Genomic DNA, 21,743 nt, shown 5'->3' with positions numbered 1-21,743 from the left:
AAGTATTGATTTATTTTCTCTTATTTGAATCGTACACATATAGAATACTTTTTATTGATACATTGATACATCAAAAACAAGTCTCCCTTACCTTTAGTGCAATTATTTCCAACCTTGGGTCCTCAGATGTTCTTGAACTAAGACTCACAGAAGCCTTCACCACTAGCTGTGGTGGCCAGGATTTCTAGGAGTTGTAGTCCAGGAACATCTGGGGACTCAAGGCTAAGGAGCATTGCTTTAGAGTATAATTATGTTGATCTGATTCACAGACTTCCTTTTAAAGTTCAGAAAAAAATCCCACTTTCTGTTTGTTTACATTCTGTTTGTTTTTTTGAATAGAGATGAATTGAATCTGTGATCTCCTAGCTAGAGTGTTTGAGAGCTCTTCCAAACAGAACATTTTTTTCATATTGCTCCTGATTCAGCAGCTGATCTTATTATTATTTTCTCCAACATCTATATGACACAACACTTTCTTCAGCTGCAAGAGTGACAAGTTCCTAATTTTTTCATACTTTTTGTCCCCTCCTGACCTTTGGTTTATTTCTAACCTTGGTTCATGGGGGGGGGGGAGGTGGTTATTCAGAGCTACTATGATTCCCAGCGGAAGTTAATTCCTTGGTCACAGCCATGTGATTAATTATAATTAATACTTTCAGTTAATAAACAAACAAACAAGATTCAGAAGATAAATTCTTTCAAGGAAGTGGATTTCTTTCATATTTTTTAAAAAATGCAAAAATTTCCTGAGCAGCAATGCTTTGGGGAGAAGTGGGTTTTTTTCACCCTAAATTAATGTTTGGATATGAATTCTGGAAATAGCCATGATTCTTCATGATAAACAGGAATCAAGTGGAAGGGTTGGAACTCCTTTCCACATCTGGAAGAGGTCTAATAATATCCAGATCTGTTTACTTTACTCTTTCCAGTTTTACCCAGCCATCTCAAAGAACCTCTGAGATTGCCAGTGTGTGAAGCAGCATTCGTCCACACATATACACAAACCTCCCCCCATTTTAATTAACTGTAAACAAATTTGTGAGACTGAAGGCCAGAGGGATACCCCACTCCCTGGAGAGCTGTCCCTCCTCCACAAGGATAAGGAGGCGAGACCCCAGCCAGCACTAGAGCCTACGGTGGAAGCTCAGCAAGGGACAGAAATAGAGGAGCTGACAGAAGAGATGCAGGAAGTAATGATGGAGGAGGTTCAGGAGAAAAAGGCGGGAAAGGAGAGGAAAAAGAGGGTGGAGTTTGAGGCAGAAACAGGGGAGATAAAAAGGAAGGGGGGCAGTTGCCGCCCGACTGGGGAATGGGTGTGGATGGAGGATCCCTGGACAGGATTATGGGAGAGACTAAGAGGAGGCAGATTACAGAAGGAGAAGAGAGATTCCACCCAGACCCTCTTATTCTGGAGAAGCCAAGGCGAGAGAGCGGAGGAGGAGACTGCGAGAGGAGAAAGAGAGAGTTAGGAGAGAAAGGTTGGAATTGAGAATAGGAGAGATGAGGAGGAAGAGTTACAGGGAGGATCCTGGGAGAACCGAGACCCCGAGAGGTGAACCCTGTGGAATGAAGATCGGGATGACGAGACTGTTCCCTTGTTGGAAAGCTTGACGGCGCAGAACATAAGAGACTGGGTCCCTTCAGATCTACCAGGACCATGGAACACTAGGTGTGGAAATCCATTCCTGTTTGAAGATTGGAAACCCCTTCAAGACCCGTTGGCAGAAGGAGAAAAGACTCATGATCATGTTATGGTCATTTGTTTATTGTTAAATGCACAAATAAATCTTTCACTTGTTTTGAAGCAACAAAAAACTACTGATTTCTTTGAGTCAAACATGGAGCCAAAAGTCAAACCCTCACAAAATTATTTCCTGCTTTTGATACATTTCACATTTAGATGTTATATCTATTAAAATATATCAAATGCCTAGGTTTCGGGGGTGGCCAAGAGTGCCTTTGCACAGTTAAAACAAGTGCACCAGATGTGCCCATTCCTGAAGAGGTCTGATCTGGCCACAGTGACACATATCTTAAATGACATCTGGGCTGGATTACTGAAACACACTCTAAGTCAGGGGTGAGAAATTAATTTCTATAGGGAGCCACAAGAAAAATCTGAACTGTGTTCGGGGTCCGAATCAACTTTACCTAAAAATAAAATGAAACAGTGATGTTATGATTGTTTTTATTTTAAACTTGTTAATCTTCACAAATACTAAAGAGGTTTTTTTGCGGTATGTTAAAGATAAGCAACTGACCAACTTTAGACAAAAAGCTAGAAATGGTTTTGATGTTCAGCTTGTTCAGTGAGAGAAATCCAGCCTGTCTTCGGCTTGAACAAGGGCTTGAACACCGGACTGGAGTGATGACCGGCGGGCTGGACAGGAGCGGCTCATGGGCCATATGTGGCCCTCGGGCCGCACTTTGCCCAGGTCTGCTCTAAGTGATGCGGCCTCTGGAAAGTGTCAAGAAATTTCACTAGATACAAAATGTGGCAGCCAGATTAGTAACGGGGGCTGGTCACAGGAGTCACATAATGCCTTTGTTACGGCAGCTTCACTGGTGACCGATCCATTTCTAGGCACAATTCAAAGTGCTAGTTCTAACTAGAGATGGGGGGATTTGTATTTGTATACAAATACCCCCACACAGGTGGACATAAGAAGGGTCAAGCCCCCTGGGGCTGGACAATCCACTCACATTCTGCTGTTGCCGCAGGCTCCGCGCTCCCTTCCCTATCACTCTGGAGCTCGCGGTCTGCAAGCCACTCTTTGACCTGGCAGTGAGGCTCGTCCTCCCACCTCCTGCCAGGAGTGTCTCGCAGACCGTGAGTTCCGAAGTGATAGGGAGTGCAGAGCCCACGGTAGCAGCGGAAGGTGAGTGGACCGTCTGACCCCATGGGGCTGGACCCTCGTTATCTCCACCTGTGTGGGGATATTTGTACCCCCATCTCTAGTTCTGACTTATAAAACCCTAAATGGCAGGAGCCCAAGCTATCTCAAGGACTGCATCTCTTTTTGTGAGCCTGCTCAGGTGTGAAGATCATCAGATACCATCACCTTTGCAGGTACTTTTGGTGGGCACACAGGAGAAGGCTTTCTCTGTTGCTGCCCTCAGACTCCCTCATGTGGGAGGCCAGGCTGGTCCCATATTTGCTGTCCTTGTGCAAAACAGACATTTCTCTTCAGGGAGGCTTTCCTTTAGTGATTTAGTCTGAGAGGGGTTTTAAATGGATTGTTGCTTTTAAATGTCTTTTTAGTATTGATTTTATTTACTCTTTAAAATATAATATTTGTTTAATTCTTTTAAAATATTTGTATGCTTGCCATTGTTAGTTTTAAATATTGTCTTTTTAATGGTTTAGGCTACCTTAGGCCCTTTTAAAGGAGAAAAGTAGAGTAAAAATTTTAAAATAAATAAATTAATTTTAACAATTAAGTCTCAGGCCTACATGGAACGGATGTAAAGGTCAATATGTTATTGCTGCACAAGAAAGCATCAGTGATCTTCTGCTGGCAGAGCAAATCAACATTCTATATGGTACCCCAAACGAAAATTAACTTTTGAGCTGGGCTTTGGATCAGCATTAAATCTGACACAGGTGCAGCAGAGAGTCTGCCCTTGCTCTATGCCAAATTTGGGCAAAGGGTTTTTGAGTAATGATTTTTTTAAAGTGACTAATTTAGATGTACTGTTTTCCACCATTCAGAAATAGGTGACCCTAACATCCCCAGATTTAAAATATATCATATAAATTGAAAAGTCCAATCTTGCATACCTTGAAAGAGAATGTTTGGCCCCACCTGCTTTTTTATTTGGGAAAATCCAGGCTGTAGGGGATTTTTTTTTAAAAAAATTGTTATTTGAAAATAGATATATTTGAAAATATTTATATTTTTAAAAAAATACTAGGACAAATATTCAGAAGCTCATTTGTTTAAGCTATGGATTTGCTGTTTCTTTGCTTTGTGGCTACTTGATGTTAGCAAAGCTTTGGTGCTTATGTCTATCCTATCATAATCTCCATTCCATCCATCCTATCACTCCACAATTGCTTGATAATAATATATTTTTTTAAAAAACTCCAAAGATGTTATGTGCCATCGAGTCAATTCTGATGTGTGGTGACAATATAAGCTAATGACCTCCCAAATGTCTTATGTTTAACAACTCTGCTTAAATCTTGCAAATCAACAGCATATTGTCATTGTTCTACATTCGCATGCCAAAATGTGTCATTCACACAGAATTGCTTTGTGTTTGGATGAGAAGTGGTTAACTGATGAAAAAAAAAGAGTTAGCTTCTGGGATTTACTCTTGCTTGGTGTCACATGTTGAATAATGAACACAGGAGGGTATCTGTAGACCATCTTGACTGCTGCCATTGGTGTCATCAACATTCAGGCTGACTGCTGCTATGTAAAGTTTGACATCTTTTTTTCCTGCTGGCAATACAAGAACAGTACTGTGCAGCAATATTGGGCCACTTCCTGGCTTACTGAATCATGGATACAAAAACACAATATCCTAAATTTATAGGAAAAGTTTTTTAAAATATCGTAATTGTTTCTGAGGTGCAAAATCAGAAGTTGCCTTGTACTGTTTGAAGTGCACTTGCCTTGTACTGACTGAAGTTGACTTGTATGAGTGTTTTTTTCTTTCCAAAAAGTGTGTTAAAGCGTAACTTCAGACTTACCTGAGAAGTCTTAGGCAAACTGAGTCAGGTCCATTTGGGATTGACAGAGTCTTTGCCCACCTTTGCCTCCAACAGAGCTAGCAGCTGCTCAAAGAAAAAAGGACTAAGTGGCTGGATTTATGCATCATTTCACAAATGGCCAATTCTTGCTGCTACCGTTTTATATAAAACATCACTTATTTTAAAAGCCTGGGATTTATGCATCATTTCACAAATCTTCAATTCATGTGGGTACCTCTTAAATAAAACATAATTTGCTAATAACTGTGCTAACAACGATATTTCCAGTGTACGCCACCAGCCTTTTCAGAAGAGAGATAGTATAACAACTCTTCGTATCTGTGGGTCCAAGGAAGTTGTGGTTGATTCCTCTCATTTATTAATTTGCCCTCTATATTGGTTTGGTACCCCATACCCCAGTTTCTTACCCACATTCCTCAGTCTCTGTGAAATACACCCCTCCACTCAGATACATATACTGCTTGTGAGAATACTGTATCTGATTTGGTAGTAAATGAGATACTGTATATGCAAAGTGTCAACAGTATCAGAAGTAGAGGCTTATGTTACTTTATGCAAGTACTGTATACATGAAATATTAAATATGTTGTTTTTCTTGCTAATGTACCTTCTGCAGCTGCTGTCGTTATAGCACTGTGACCCATAGGTTTAAGTGAGTTTTGTACCATACTGTAAGTAAAGCCATTGTCAGTGAAAAATATCATTTTTCTCTTCCTCCGTGCATCTTAATTGAGTCTTACAATATCGTTGTTGTTTAGTCTTGTCCGACTCTTCGTGACCCCATGGGCCAGAGCACACCAGGCCCTCCTATCTTCCACTGCTTCCCGTAGTTGTGTCAATTTCATGTTGGTTGCTTCGCAGACACTGTCCAGCCATCTCATCCTCTGTCGTCCCCTTCTTCTCTTGCCGTTGCACTTTCCTAACATCAAGTTTTTTTCCAGGGAGTCTTCTCTTCTCATGAGATGGCCAAAGCTTGTATATCAACTTGTGACTAAATATTCCACTCTCTGTGGTTGAGGTGGATTGCAATCCAGGAAAATTCACGGATCTCAATCGGTCTGGTATGTAAGGGTTGCTGTTAAACAGCACACTTTTGCTGTTGTTCTGTCCTGTTAAGTCCCCTCCGACTTATGGCGACCCTATGAATGAGTGAAGGGACGTGGTGGCGCTGCGGGCTAAACCGCAGAAGCCTGTGCTGCAGGGTCAGATGCCCAAGCAGTCGTAAGATCGAATCCACGCGACGGAGTGAGCGCCTGTCGCTTGATCCAGCTCCCGCCAACCTAGCGGTTTGAAAGCATGCAAATGCAAGTAGATAAATAGGGACCACCTCGGTGGGAAGGTAACAGCCTTCCGTGTCTAAGTTGCACTGGCCATGTGACCACGGAAGATTGTCTTCGGACAAAAACGCTGGCTCTATGGCTTGGAAACGGGGATGAACACCGCCCCTAGAGTCGAACACGACGGGACAAAAATTGTCAAGGGGAACCTTTACCTTTTTAATGAATGAGTGACCTCCCCGGCGGCATCCTGTCCTGAACAGCCCTGCTCAGCTCTTTGGAAGCTCAAGGCTGGGGCCTCTTTTGCAACCAAACATGCGATGGATGGGACTCGACAAAAGAAGCCACAGCCGTGAGCTTTCCCAAGAGCCGAGCCGAGTCTTGTAAACTAAAGGGGTGGGAGTAATCAATCGTGTAGCCGGAAAGTTAAACACCAAGCCGAGGCTGAGAGATACACAAGCTCTCCCAGTAAATGGCTCGTCATCATCCAAATGTCATGTTAATAAAATAAAAAAGCGAACACATTATTTATTTATTTATTTATTTATTTATTTATTTATTTATTTATTTATTTATTTATTTATTTATTTATATCCCACCTATCTGGTTTAGCAACCACTCTAGGCGGCTTACAAACACATGAAGCAACAAATAATTAACAAAAAAAAGATTATTACGTGAAGTAGCCAGTTCTTCAAGTTGGAAAAAAATAAAAAATAAAAGAAAGAAAAGAATCAACTATTAACATCCCTAACCTCTCCCTCCCCGCCCCTCTTCGCTCAGGTCAGCTCCCCGCCCCGAGGCCTCCGCACTGACCCCGCCCACCTCAGTCAGGAAAGGAGAGACGCGCGAGGGAGAGACTGGAAAGGCTTCTTTCTGGTCACGTGCTCGGTCCCGGCGGAGTTCCGCCCACCGGTTGCTATAGACGCGCGGAGTGAGGGGTGGAGTCGAGGAAAGGAGAGCGGATTCCGGTGGGCGGGGGAGACTGGGCAAAGGGACCTGTCTCTTTAAGATGGGGGGGGAGAAGGGGGCGGGTCCTTTGTCCACGCCTGGGATGAATCGAAGGGGGCGGGCCTACGCGTGTGACCCGCTCCGATTGTTGCGCCCTTTGCCCTAGTTGAGAGATTGCAAGCACAGGCGCTGGAACCCGAGCGGCCTCGCAAGGCACCAAGGCGCGCCCTCCGGAGGTCCCCGTCCCGTCCCGTCCCACCCGGGCCTGGGCCCCGCTATCTGCCCGGAGGTTTCCCCCCATCCCTTTTTACTTCCTTCGGACCTGAACATGCTGGCCAACACGGGGTAAGCGGCGCCCTCGGTCTCTCGGTCCAGCCACATGCCGCCCTCTCTCTCTTTTTTCCATGGGGGTTCTCGGTGGAGAAGGAGGGTGAAGGGGCGGCCGGGCGGGGGGCGTTGAGCTTCATGGAGGCGCTCACCTCTTCATACCCCAGAAATCCCCCGGGGAGTAGATCCATTCCCCCCCCCGAAGGGCTGCCGATCAGAGATCTGTGAAAAGCTCCCACCCGCCCCCATGGGAACCCTTCGTGCAAAACTTGGCCCCCCCTGACAGATGCCGTGAAGGGGGCTGGCTGGCGTTCCCTCCTCCGTGGGAGAGAAGACGAGGGAGAGATGCTCTCTGTCCTGTGGCCCCAGTGGTGCTTGAGCTTCGCCCAGGCCCATTCCTGCAGCGCTGCACCCGAGAGTGCAAACTTTTGAGACGTGCACGGATAGGCAGGTTTGCAGAGGGCATCGAGTAGCGTGGGGAGTGGGAAAGAAACTTCCCAAACTCAGTGGAGGGGCAACGAAATGGCAGACGAGGCTCACTAGAATGTCAGGCAACGTTTGCTGAGATAACGACTCTTGCTCTGTGCGCACCTTTGTGGACTGTGCACGCGTATACCGTGCCTGGGGGGCAAAGGGCATTTTGTGTGTGTGTGTGACAAGGTATTGGGAAAGGGATCAGGAATGCAAACAGCAAGTGTCGCGGTATCATCATTCTAAGAATCCTTTCACATAAAATATGTTGTTAGGCTACGGCTGTCCAGATGATCAAGGGATTGGAGCAATTTATGTGATGGGGGGAGGCCAGGCTGGGAAGGATGTAATAGATACTGTAAGATAAATGTTCTTAAAATTATAAATGGTATGGAAAGAGAAAAAAAAATTCCTTTGCCATGCGATGGTACATGGACCCCTTGTGCTTAGCATTTAGAAAACTGTACCTGTATGTTATGTGTTTTCAAGTCATCCCTGACTTACGGTGACCCCATGAATGAGTTATTTCCAAATTGTCCTCTCTTCAGTAGCCCTGCTCAACTCTTGCAAACTCAACTCTGTGCCTTCCTTTAGAGGAGTCAATTCATCTTGTATTTGGTCACCCTCTTTTCCTGCTGCCTTTCACTTTTCCTTAGCATGATTGTCTTTTCCAGAGAATCCTGCTTTCTTATGATGTGCCCAACTAGGACAACCTGGGTTTTAATATTTTTGCCTCCAGAAATAGTTCAAGCTTCATTTTATCTAGGACTCGCTTGTTTGTCTTTCTGACAGTCCAGGGTATCCACAAAGCTCCCCTCCAGCACCATATTTCAAACCTGTATAAATACCTGTATAGCTGTTAATGCTGATGGCCTGCTTTTACAACATTCTTAATTATAGGAGCCCCTTTCTCAGTTGCTTTGAGTCCTTCCTATGTGAATAATTATCTAAGATAGTGCTCCTCAACTTGAAATTTTCCAGATACTATATTGGACTGCATCTTGTGATGTAGATGTTGAAGGGAGAAGTGTCTGCTCTGCCTGAGAGCCTGGAAAGCTGCTTTCATTCAAAATAGACAAACTACCATATTTTTCTGTGTAAGACGCCCCCACATATAAGATGCCCCCCCTTCAAACCCAGAATTTCTTTCTTCGCAAGAAAGTGGAGGGGGAAAGCAGGGATTAAAGGGCTTTGATCCCTCCCCCTTCTTCCGTGTATAAGACAGCCCTAAATTTTTAATCTAAATATTTTAGAGAAAAGTATTGTCTTTATACACAGAAAAATACGGTAGTGGTGGGTGGACAAATAGTCTGAGTTGGCTTAAGCCTGTGTTCTTTGTTCAACAAGACAGCTGCATAGATGACTGATGTCCAGCGTAGCTCTTGGAAAGTTCAGGGGACAATATTAATCTGTTGTGTTTTAAAACCATATCTCTTGGACGAAGTGTTGGTCCCAGCCACAGCATGTCTAAACAGATGTGACTTTAGTTTGCTTAGATGTGCGGTAGTATGATATACCAGTTTCTGTGCTGAAAGTGCACACAACAATCAGGGAAGAGTTGTGACCTTTTGGACCACTAACAATTCACCAAGTTGAATTGTCATAATCAAGCAATACTTTCCCAGTCTTCCTTAGGTTTCATCATAAGTGGTGTAATCGCTTAAATTGTCTTTCTTGCTTCCAGCAAAATACTGTATTTTTCTGTGTATAAAACAACACTTTTTCCTAAAATAGAGTTAAAATTGAGAGTCATTTTATACACTGAAGGCAGCAGCAGGAGGCGGAGACTGAGGCAAAGAAGCAGCCGTGCTCAGCTGCCTCTTCCAGCTGCCCATTGACTGCTGCCACTGCCACCTGATCGCCTCCTGCTGCTGCCAGGGCTTACCTCCAGCTCATGTCATCGCCTTGTCCGCTGCCCAAAGGAGACGATCTCTGGAGGAGGCGATTTGGCAGCGGTGGCAGCAGTCAATGGGTAGCAGCGAGAGTTTTAGGCAGGGTTCTGGGATTTAGGGATTGTTATGAGGGTATGTGTATGTTTTTGGTCTAGCCTCTGAGTGTTCTTTGTGAATTTTGTTGTATGTGTTTACGGTGTATATGCGTTCAATGACAATAAATTGTTTATGTTATGTTTACGAGAGGTAGCCGAGCCTGGCTGCTTCTTTGCCTCCATCTCTGCCTCCTGCTGTTGCCGCAGTCTCCTCCAGCACCACTCGTGGGCTCAGTAGCAGCAGGAGGAGGCGGAAACGGACGCAAAGGAGCAGTCATGCTCAGCTGTCTCTCGCTGCTGCCCATTGATTGCTCCTCCACTTCCGGCAAGGGTAAAAATTAGGGTGTCATCCTATACATTGGGGGGGGGGTCTTACACGGAAAAATACGGCAGCTGGCCTAGATCAGAAGTGCCACTCGTGGAAATGTGCTAGATTCTATCAGAGTGCGTCTAGGCCACCCCACTGTGGGTGCTGTTACAGGGAGATCTAAGAGTCCAGCCAACAAACTCTTGACTCTCTCTCCCTAAATGTTGAGCTAGATAAACGTATTGGCAAAGCAGCTACCATGTTCTCTAGACTCACAAAGAGAGTATGGCTTAACAAGAAGTTGACGGCATACACCAAGATCCAGGTCTGTAGAGTCTGTGTCCTGAGCACACTCCTGTATTGCAGTGAGTCCTGGACCCTTTGTCCCTGGCAGGAGAGGAAGCTGAACACATTCTATATGCGTTGCCTCCGACTCGTTTTTGGAAGTTCCAAATAGAGTAGTCCTAGAATGAGCTGGAATTTTTAGCATGTATACATTACTGAAACAGCGATGTCTACGTTGGCTTGGGCATGTCATGAGAATGGCTGATGGTTGGATTCCAAAAGATCTCCTGTATGGTGAATAAGTGCAGGGAATGTGCCCCAGAGGGAGACCACAGCTGTGATACAAGGATATCTGCAAGCGGGATCTGAAGGCCTTAGGAATGGACCTCAGCAGATGGGAAACCTTGATGTCTGAGCGCTCAGCCTGGAGGCAGGCATTGCATCACAGCCTCTCCCAATTTGAAGAGACCCTTGTCCAGCAGGCTGAGGCAAAGAGGAAGTTCCGAAAGCAGCAAAACCAGGGAGCTGGACAGAGGCCAGATTGTATTTGTCTTCAGTGTGACGGGGATAGTCACTCTCGAATTGGCCTTCTCAGCCGCACTAGACACTGTTCCAAGTCCTCCATACAGAGCACATTACCGTAGTCCCTCGAGACTGAAGGATGCCTAATCAACTTCCTTTCCCAAAGGTTCCTTTTCTTTCCTGCCTTGAAGCACCTCTGGTTCCTATGCAACCATTGCAGTGTTTCCCAGAGAGGGCTTGACCTTCCATGGGTAGAAGGTGACATATGCCAAGTGTATCCCTCTCCATGACCAATGCCTCAAGGGGTTGTGGAAAGTGTTGAGGCTGGCCCTTGTTCTAGGTCACTGGCCACCCTCTCACAAAGTGTTAAGAAGATCTGTGCAGAAAAACCAGAGACTCTTCTAGTCCAGCATTCTGTTCCTAAAGCAAGCAACCAGGGGGCCAGTGGAAGCCTAAATAAGGATGTTAGAACCTGTAGGTACATGAGAATCTCTCACAGTTCTGCTTAGAGAATTTAAAACACATTAACCATAATTCTATTGTGCAGCAGTACAAATAGCATATAATGTTTGGAGCCAAATAGCCAGAAGTTTTGAAATAACTGTAGACTCTTTTAGTTGCACACTGAATTATACAGCTCAGTAAGCAACTGGTAATGTTTACAATAAATGATTTCCTAAATTAGGGCAATTTGTGTCCAAAGGTTGTGCCTCTTGTGCTATGCCAGCATAATTAGCTAAGAGGATATGAGCCATTTTGTATTGCATGATAGTTAATTGGTTAATGATAATTTGAGTTATGTATTAATTAGTTAATGACAATTTAAAATAACTGTTCTTTATTTTTGAGTGGTTTATTTAAAGAAAGGTAAAAAAACAAAATAGCATATCCATCTTGTAAATAATAATTATTAACACTTAATATTTTTACCCTGAGATGTTTGGGTTTTTTAAAAGAAAGTAATATGGCAGATTGTGGCTTAATTTGAAGTTGATGTCATGTTAGCAAAGCGTTGGTGGTTTGGCTCATTTTAAGGCAGCCTCAGATGTCCCTCTGCAGTCTATTGGTGATGCATTTTAGGTATGTTTCAGTAGCCAGAGGAGGGCAATCTTTGTGACATCCTTTTGGCAACAATTCTATAATGAGAATCCTGTCAGAAATGTGGAGCATAAAAGCTCTATGACTGAGATGCCCTGTATTTGCCCTAGTGAGCTCCAGCTTGCAAATTGGAGATTGCCTAGTTGAAAACATTAAGAATGGTCACTTTCACTTGTACAAGGACTTGGTGGATTCCCCCATCACAAATGGGAGGAAAGGAAGAATTGGGCATGGAATGGGCCATTCCGCCTGTGGTGCTATTTGAGTGTTGCCCTGAGAAAAGGATGGAGTGTGGACTAGATCTGGTGACAACATACACGCCCCATTTATCATTTTGTGTGTCACGTAGCAATCAAATCACATTATGAAAAGAAAAAAACATTCAGTAAATATATAGCAGTTCCCTGATCATAGGATTTGAAGTTTATAGTTATAATATTTCAGAATATATTTCCCTTGAATTTCAGCTTTCAGTAATTAAATAGAATTGCTTATTTTCCACCAATGTTTAAAGATAATTGTGGTTTTCCCCCCTTAATATTGATTTTTTTTTCACCACCAGGAAGTTGGCAGGATGCACTCTCTTTATCACGGGTGCAAGCCGTGGCATTGGAAAAGCAATTGCCTTGAAAGCAGCAAAGGATGGGGCAAACATTGTGATAGCTGCCAAGACCGGAGTGCCTCATCGCACACTCCCAGGAACCATCTACACGGCTGCAGAAGAAAGTAAGGCTTGAGAAAGCTGTAGAGTTGATAGTTGCTGCTTGTAACCTCTCAAATTGTTTAAAGCAGGGGTGTCCAACCTTTCGCCTTCCCTGAGCCACATTAGAAGATGAAAATTTGATTTGGGCCGCATGGGGGGGCAGCCCTAGCTGTCCTCCGCAGCCCCGCTCCAAGCGTGCTTACCGGCAGCTGTGATCTCAGACAGCAGAGGCTGCCAGCTTCGACTCCGGTGGCTTTATGGGGCTGGGAGGGGGTCCACCTGTTGATGGGGATGGCGCAATGCAGTCACGCAGCCCCCCTGTCCCCTCCCCTCCCACTCCTTCCTTCCTTCCTTCCCTCTCCCCCCCCCCCCCCCGTTATGACATGCCCCGGCCACATTCCGGCCGCAAGCACCGGCAGTGTAACTTGAAACTTTGGAATTTCTTTAAAAATAAAAAATTGCACTGGGCCGCATTACGAGCTGACCTGGGCCGCATGCGGCCCTCGGGCCGCAGGTTGGACAAGCCTGGTTTAAAGCTTGGTTCTGTGACTGTCAATATCAAGAGGAACAATGTATCAGTGTTCAGACAGTTCATCCGCAGTCTTTCCACATACAGTACAAGGGTTTTCATTCATGCATGCAGAATTCTTATTTCTACTCTCCTACTTAAACGAACCAAGCCAGTATGGGTGCATGACGGTGCTGTTTGCTAGGGTATATTCTAGAAATTGACAGAAGAGAATCACTGAATTTTCTTTGGTTTTAGAATGGTGTTTTTAAGGGTCTTAATATTGTTTGCCCCATGTTCATTTCTCTAACTGTGGTATAGGGCAGTGGTTCCCAATCTTGGGTCACCCCGGTGTTCTTGGACTGCAATTCTCAGAAGCCTTCACTTACCAGGGTTTCTGGGAGTTGCAGTCCAAAAACATCTGGGTGACCCAAGGTTGGGAACCACTGACGTACAGGAATGTGTAGCCCTTCAATTGTTAGTGGGTTGCAACTCCTGTCCCTTTTTATAGCCGTGGTAACTAGAGTTGATAGTAGTTGCAGTCAAACAACATTTGCTCCACCTCTATGTTAGGGCACAGAGTTAAAGGTTGAGCCAAGATAACTGCTACTCTTGGATGTGAGAGGAAAGTGGAACAATAGTGATAAATATGAAAGAATACAGTCAGGAGCATGTAGGAAACACATACACATGTCCCTTGTGGACTGTTTGAGAGTCTTCAAAGGTTACAGCCATTAACCATTGTCTCACACGTGTATTTTCCTTTCTCATATCTTGTACACTGTCCTAATTATGTGCTGATTTTCTTCTTTTCAGTTGAAGCAGCAGGTGGAAAGGCCTTGCCATGTATTGTCAATGTGATTGAAGAAGATCAAATTATTGCTGCTGTGGACCAGGCTGTTCAGAAGTTTGGAGGTAATGACTTTAAGTTGGATGTTAAGTTTATTCATGTTCAATAGCATAGATTTAACATCCTTTTTTAACTACTCGAAGCAAAGCAGTAAGTTAAATTGGAGAGAGACTAGTGTATTGTTCAAAATAATGGCTTTTATGTTCTTAAAATGGCTTGTTTTTTTTTAAAACCAGGGATAGATATCCTTGTGAATAATGCGAGTGCTATCTCTTTGACTGGCACGCTGGAAACACCTATGAAAAAAGTGGACCTTATGATGAGTGCAAACACAAGAGGAACCTACCTCACGTAAGTAGTTATGACTCCGAGTCATATTTTGGGGAGAATAATGAGAAGTTCAGAAACACGTTTTTCATCTGTTAGGATGAAATGGGGGGCAACTTGAATAAAATATAGTTGCTTTTGAGCCTGGATATTTGGGAGTCTGTTCCACCTTTTGAACAGTTTCTGAGCTTAAAAATGATCTAGCCAGATTTGGGGCCGAGGGGGGATGGGCAGAACCTGCCCCTTTCCTTCAGCTACAACAACTGAAACAAAAGCTTGGGCATCTTGTACTAGTCTTGTATGATGCATATTTTTTAAAAAAAACTATTGCCATAAATCAAGTTAACACAGGTCTGGACTGCTGGAAATAGCACACAGTTAATGTTCCTCTGACGTATGTGACTTTCCAACATGAAATAATTTATTTTTATTTGCCTGAGAAGAATAGTGGCTTCCAGTATGTGGCGGATTTGTTTGGTATTTAATTAGTAATGTGACATTTGTCATGATTTTTGTAAATTTTTGTTTTCATGAAAAAAATTGTTTAAGAGCAAAAGCAGAACAACACAGATACAGTTCCCTTCAGTATCCTTGAGAATATAAATAGTCTGTGGCCCCACCTGTCTCTCCTCAAAGCTAGTTCCTAACACTGTGTTGCAGTCTAAGCGAGGAAGAAATAGAATTCTGGTTGCAGCTGTGCATGTAGGATCTGGTTTGATTTTCAGTAGCTGGGATTATTACCTGTTGAAATAATTAGCTATTGTAAAGCAAAATGGCAGTTTGAATTTCCAACAGTAAATTACAGTAAAGGTAAAGGTTCCCCTTGACATTTTTAGTCCAGTCGTGTCCGACTCTAGGGGGCGGTGCTCATCCCGTTTTTCAAGCCGTAGAGCCAGCGCTTGTCCGAAGACAGTTTCTGTTGTCACGTGGCCAGCATGACTAGGGAACACCGTTTTACCTCCCCACTTCTGGTGGTACCTATTTATCTACTTGCATTTACATGCTTTTGAACTGCTAGGTTGGCGAGGAGCTGGGACAAAATGACGGGAGCTCACTCTGTCTAGTGGATTCGATCTTACAACTGCTTGTCTTCTCATCCTGCAGCACAGGCTTCTGTGGTTTAGCCCACAGTGCCACAGTACAACCCCCTTATCCATGGGATCAGTATCCACTGATTCACTTATTGTGATTGTTGTTGCCCTTAGCTGGTAGTATAGGTGCTGTGACAGCATACAGTGCTAAATCAGGCAGGATACAAGGATTTCATATCAGTTTTTCAACTACTAATATAATTGCTCTCTTTTTTTTAATCAACTTGTATTTGCTGCAAAGCTACTAGGTTTTTAAAATTACTGTAAATAGCAAATATACTGTAAAGAAATGCTTGGGAAAAGTAGGCCTTTGTTTCAGGATGTGAAGACTAAAATATAAAAAATGGCAGCCACTGAACTGGAGAATATACATGCCCTGTCCATTATATATACAGTGGTGTCTCGCTTGACGATGACAATCCATTCCGTTGAAATCACTGTTAAGCGAAATCGTCATCAAGCAAATTTAAAAAACCCATTGAAATGCATTGAAAACCATTCAGTGCATTCCAGTGGGCTAAATACCTGCTCGTTTTGCGAAGATCCTCCATAGGGCGGCCATTTTCCAGTGCCTGTAAAGCAAGGAATCTGTCCTAAAGTGCAGCGGGGAGCCATTTTGCACAGTGGGCGGCCATTTTAGAGCAAACAATCAGCTGTTTTAGAATCATCTTCTAGCGAAAAATTGGTTCCCGAAGCAGGGAACCGATCATCGTCAAGCGAATTTTCCCTATCTAAGCATCGTTTTGTGATCGCAAAAACCTCATCATAAAGCAGATTCGTCATTTAATGAGGTAATCGTTGAGCGAGGCACCACTGTACCTTTAATGATTAATACCAGGATCTTGAGCTGAGCCTGGAAACAGTGTTACTGAACTAGTACTGAAATAGCATAATTTGTACAGCAAGACTTATTGTGATACTGGCTGCTCCATTTGACACTAGCTAGCTGCTGTATAAAGCCAATCTCATATAGAAAAATTATAACAATCCATCTTGAATGTTGCCATACCATGAATGATTTTTCTTGGTAACCGCATAACTAAAAGGCATCCTGATCACCACCATACAATCTGCTTATTCAAAATCAGCCTATGAGCCAAAAGCAGGATTATATGTTTTCACTGTTGTATAAATTGTTAAATAATAGTATAGTATAATTATTTAATAGTTTGTTATTGTTTTTGAATTTTTCTGCATTTAATTGCATTTATAAACATTGGTAATCCTTGTCGGGCAGCTGCCAAGAAGTGCTCTTCCACACCTCCTGCACATTGAGAACAAAGTATTTTCTTCTTTATTAAACTAAAATCATTTGAGAATTTGGCTATTGCTGAGGAACAACCGATCTGGCAGTGTACAAACTGCAGATTTCACTAGGTGATTTCGGGTGGGCTTAATCACTTTCCATGAATGTTGTGTGAAAATGGAGGTTGTCCTTCATGGTGGCTTACGCGGATGTCTTGTTCTGTGCCTGTGCAGAATTGTTTAAGCCCATCTGATACAAAACAGTGGCTTTTGGAGGAACTCTGTCCCTCATCACAGCACGTGGCTTCCTTTCCATTCCTTTCCATCCACTACAGCAGGACATTTGGACCATTGCCTTTTGGGGGCCAGACTGTGGAAAGAGAGGAATGTTTCCTCCTCCTCCTTTCTGTTTTTCGCTATTTCCTCTATTTCTATCTTCCTTGCCCTTCTAAACCACTTTGGGTTTCTTTGTTCCTTTTGGCTTTTATTATTTATGCCATTTCTGGTGGTTGTGATTAGCTATCACTATTGATGTGCTTAAGCTGAGTCCCCCCCACCACCATGAATTTTACAGTGTTCTTTTGTGAGAGTTTTCTCTGGAAAATAAATGTTTACCAGGTCTCTAGAGAGTCTTCTGAAGTTTGAAATAATTCATTTAGATCAGCCATTAGCAAATTCTTTCATCTTATTACTCTTTACCCCACAGCTCTGTTTGAAGCCTTGTTATTAAGAGCTTCAAACTTTGGGCTTAAAATTGGTTAAACTTGTTTGAACAGAATGCCTAGAGGCTCAGAAAGGATATATATATATATATCCGTCCTGAGCCTCTGGATGATCTGCTCAAACAAAGTTAACCAATTCAGGCCTGGAATTCAAAGATTTATATATTCATATACATGTTCATGTCTGAGTGTGTGTGTCTTTAAGAACCTGTTCAACTTGTGAATGATATACCTCATCACAGTTATTAAATACAGTACACATTTCTGAAATTCTTTGGTGCTCTTCAGTAATCAGTGGATATTTACAATATGATCTTGAGTGCCTCTTCCTTTTCAGAATCTAGCTTGAACACCAGGTATTTCATGATCCATATAAGATAAAACCTATGTTGCAACACCTTGAACATCACTTTGATTGCATGGGAAATTAGAGCAATGTTCCTGTAGTTACTGTACTCCTTGGCATATCCTTTCTTGAGGATTGAAATGTAGATAGAATGTTTTCAGTCTGTGGTCCATTTTATTTTCCATATTCCGTGGCATATTGTTATGATTTTTTGACAAATTCAGTCTCTGTGGCTTAATATTATAGTTCTATTGGTATTCCTTCTACCCTAGTGATTAATTTTTTCCTAGTGCTTCCAGAGCAGCTTTCATTTCACTTTCTAGAAATGCAGGTTCTTTGTCATGGTGTTGCTTTTCAAAGGAGTCTCATCCCTTTATCTCTTCTGTATAGATATTCAGTATATTGCTTCCACCTTCTCTTTATTTTCTCCTAATCAGATCTTATGCTTTCCTGTTGGTCATTCAGTACTCCTTTGATTTCTTGGATCTGTTGGAACTTGTTTTTCCCCTTTTGTTATCATTGATTTGTTTGCACTGTTTACTGTAACAGTTCTCTTTGCCTCTATGTGACAGTTACTGAAAAATTGCATTTAGGTTTGTGACTATTTCTGCTACTTTTTACTTTTGCTTCTTAGCTATCTTTTACAATTTTAAGTGTTTCTTCCATCATCCATCTAGGTTTTTCTTTTCTTTTTACTACAGGAATTGTCATTTTTCTCTAATAGTATCTTTGTTTTCATTCCACAGTGATTCTGATTCATAGTCAATTGAGTTTAGTAAAGCAAATTTGTTCCTTATGTGAACTTTAAATTCATCAAGAATGTTGTTTGAATTATATTTTGGCACTACAATTCTTTTAGTGTTCCTTTTCAGCTTTACTGAAATGTTGAATATTAACAGTTCAGAATTTGCTTCTGATCTTATTTTGGCAGAGAGAATACAGCTTCTCCATCTCCTGCTTCCAATTAAATAACCTATTTGATTTCTATATTGACTATCTGATGATGTCCACGCGTTCAGCCATGTGTTTGGTTGCTTGAAGCATGTATTTGCAATAAACAGATTGTTGGCATCACAGAGCTTTAAGAGTTATTCTTCTGCTTCATGTCTGTCCCCTAGGCCAAATTTTCCAACAGCGTTTGGTTCTTTGTTTCCTACTTTTACATTCCAGTCACCTATGTTTTGAAGGATGTCTTATTTTGGTGTGTGATCAATTTTCTCTTGGATGCTTGCATAAAAGCTTTCGATTTCATCTTCAGTACGGGTAGTTGGAGCATAGACTTGAATGACAGTTATGTTGATAGGTTTCCAGTGTATTCTAATTCAGTGGTTCTTAACCTTTGTTACTCGGATGTTTTTGAACTGCAACTCCCAGAAACCCCAGCCAGCACAGTTGGTGGTGAAGGCTTCTGGGAGTTGCAGTCCAAAACTCCTGAGTAACCCAAGGTTAAGAACCAGTGGTCTAATTGATATTATCCAGTCATACCTTGCATTATGTCCCATAATTGCCTGCACTACATTTTCCCTCAGTATTAAAGCTACTCCATTTCTTCTAGCTTTGTAATTTCCATGCAGTCTGCTTTAGGTCACTGAAACCAAGCATTGCAATATGTATACGTTCCATTTTTTGCTTTATAGTTTCTGGTTTACCCTGATTCATACTTCTCACATTCCATGTTCCCATTTTATGTGTTGTGTAGCATCAGACTTTCTTTTCACTTCTGTGCACATCAGTCACTAGATGTCCTTTTGACTGTAATCTAGTTCTGTCATTAGCAACGTAGCTATTCATACTTGTCATTTGCTCTTCCTTCTTTCATTCTGCCTCATTGTAGGGTTTTCATGGTAAGGAAAGTTCAAGGGTTTACCACTGCCACCTTCTGTGCAGTAGTAACAACAATTAGCTTGTTGTTACTACTGCACTGGAGTTGTTGCTTTCTCCACCAGTGACATCTTCAGCTACTACTGCTGAAGTACATTGGTGCCTCACTTGATGATTACCTCATTAGATGAGGAAATTGCTTGATGATGAAGTTATTGCGATTGCTTTTGCGATCGTAAAACGATGCTTTAATAGGCAAAAATCGCTTAACGACAATCGGTTCCCTGCTTCGGGAACCGATTTTTCGCTTAACGACGATCTTTACAGCTGATCGTGGGGTCTTCAAAATGGCCGCCCACTGTTTAAAATGGCTACCCGCTGTGTTTTAGGATGGATTCTTCGTTTTACAGGCACCGAAAATGGCCGGCCTATGGAGGATCTTCGTTGGACGCTGAGGTATTTCGCCCATTGGAACGCATTGAACCAGTTTTCAATGCATTTCAATGGGCTTTTTTGTTTCGCTTGACGAGGATTTCGCTTATCAGTGATTTGAACGGAACGAATTATCCTCGTCAAGCGAGGCACACTGTAGCTGCCTTGATAGATGCATGTTGGCCAGGTGTCTCAGCTGTGAGACCATTCCACTTTGGGTGGCACTGCTAGGAGTTCAGGGTCTTAATGGAGTATGGCTTCCTGATGGCCTTGCTCTCACCTTTACTGATGCACTCTAATACCTTTACTTCATTCAGGTGTACATCCAAGAAGGGGATGAAGAATGTCCCAAATCCAATTTTGGGAAAATTCTCTCAAAGAGTGTATACCTTCAGTCATGTAACCAGAGCTCAGAAAAATGCTTTGAAAAGCTAATTAATTACATTTGCAGTGATAAGTCCTTCAAAAGCCAGGTAGCTACCATTGGTTAAAATTGTTAGAAGGAACTCTCTCATTATGCAAATGGTACTCAAAATTGTAACTATATACACATCTGTTTTAAGTATCAGAGCGCTACAGAGCAGTGTTCTATAGTACAGGGGTCCCCAACCCCCGGTCCATGACCTGGCAGCAGTCCGCAGCCTGGGCAGGACCGGGCTGCGGACAAAGATCTCCTGCCCCCTGAGCACCCCCCACAAGCACAGCACGCCCCCTGCGAGCGCGACACCCCCCCTGCGCATGAGCACAACACCCCCCGTGTGAGCGTGCCAAGCCCCCCAACTGGTCTGCAGTTGGGAAAAGGTTGGGGACCACTGCTATAGTACACATACAAGATACATGTAAAAATGAAGCACATTCCCTTCAACTGTGAAAATACTGTAAGGCTTAAAAAGGAGCAAAGTCATCTTTCATCATGTTGCAGTCATAATTTTACTTTATGCCTTAGATATTACAAAAATGAATTCATTACAGATAACTTATTTCAAACTGGTTTCTGCGCAGCTCTGAGTGTAACCTATGGCGAAGTGTTTGCCAGTGGATCCTTTGTTGATATCTTCATCGGCATCTCCCATTTCTCATAGGGAGGGCATGTTTCTTAGCAATTATGTCTTCTCTGTTGGTTCTGACTAATGTCTGCGTGCAGCAGTTAGCTTTTATGTGGTATATTAGATGTATACTTCTTTTCTGTTAAATCTGCAATATGTGAACTGGGGAAATAGCTTTTGAATTATTGCAGGTATTCAGAATAGCTTTTGAATTATTGCAAATAGAGAAAGAAGTCTCTTACAAAGTGGGTAAAATACCATTGTGACCTTTGGAAGTTTGGAGGCATCTTCTGTCCATTCAATTTTACTCCCTATATTGAATGTTGTTTCCTTTCAATTAACTCTGCATTTGATGTCGCCCACACATTCTCTCTGTTTATTTCATGTAAACTGCTTGTGAAAAATAACTTGACCTAAGTTTTTAGTTAGGCATTTATCCTAAAATGGTTTCTATTCCATGAATTAAGTAATTAACATTTGCACAGTTACTGATCATACATAAGGAGCTTCATTCCAAAATATGCAGTATTCTGACAGAAGTTTCAGCCACTGGCTGTGGTGGTTGGAGAATTCTGAGAGTTCTCATCCAATCCCTAAATGTAACTTTTCCAGGCACTAGTCTTCATGGGGACGGGGAGGATGTCACCTCTTAATAGATGTGTTGTCTTACAATTTGAGAAGCCTGCCAAGAAATCTGTGATTTCAGT

General features: G+C 42.7%; 1 protein-coding gene across 1 annotated transcript in view; it reads left to right on the top strand.

Moving 5' to 3' along the window:
* The first annotated feature begins 7,066 nt into the window (after positions 1 to 7,066).
* The window catches only part of HSDL2 (hydroxysteroid dehydrogenase like 2), a 31,836-nt gene continuing 17,159 nt past the window's right edge, over positions 7,067 to 21,743 (top strand). Inside the window, exons 1-4 of the mRNA XM_072992007.2 lie at positions 7,067 to 7,293; positions 12,508 to 12,671; positions 13,973 to 14,071; positions 14,243 to 14,357. Of these exons, the coding sequence (XP_072848108.1) occupies positions 7,277 to 7,293; positions 12,508 to 12,671; positions 13,973 to 14,071; positions 14,243 to 14,357 (395 nt within the window). The 5' untranslated portion in view covers positions 7,067 to 7,276. The remainder of the gene's footprint in view (positions 7,294 to 12,507; positions 12,672 to 13,972; positions 14,072 to 14,242; positions 14,358 to 21,743) is intronic.

The sequence above is a fragment of the Pogona vitticeps genome, chromosome 2 (assembly GCF_051106095.1).
Source record: "Pogona vitticeps strain Pit_001003342236 chromosome 2, PviZW2.1, whole genome shotgun sequence".
NCBI classification, from domain to species: Eukaryota; Metazoa; Chordata; class Lepidosauria; order Squamata; family Agamidae; genus Pogona; species Pogona vitticeps.
This window is presented reverse-complemented; position numbering and strand designations above follow the sequence as displayed.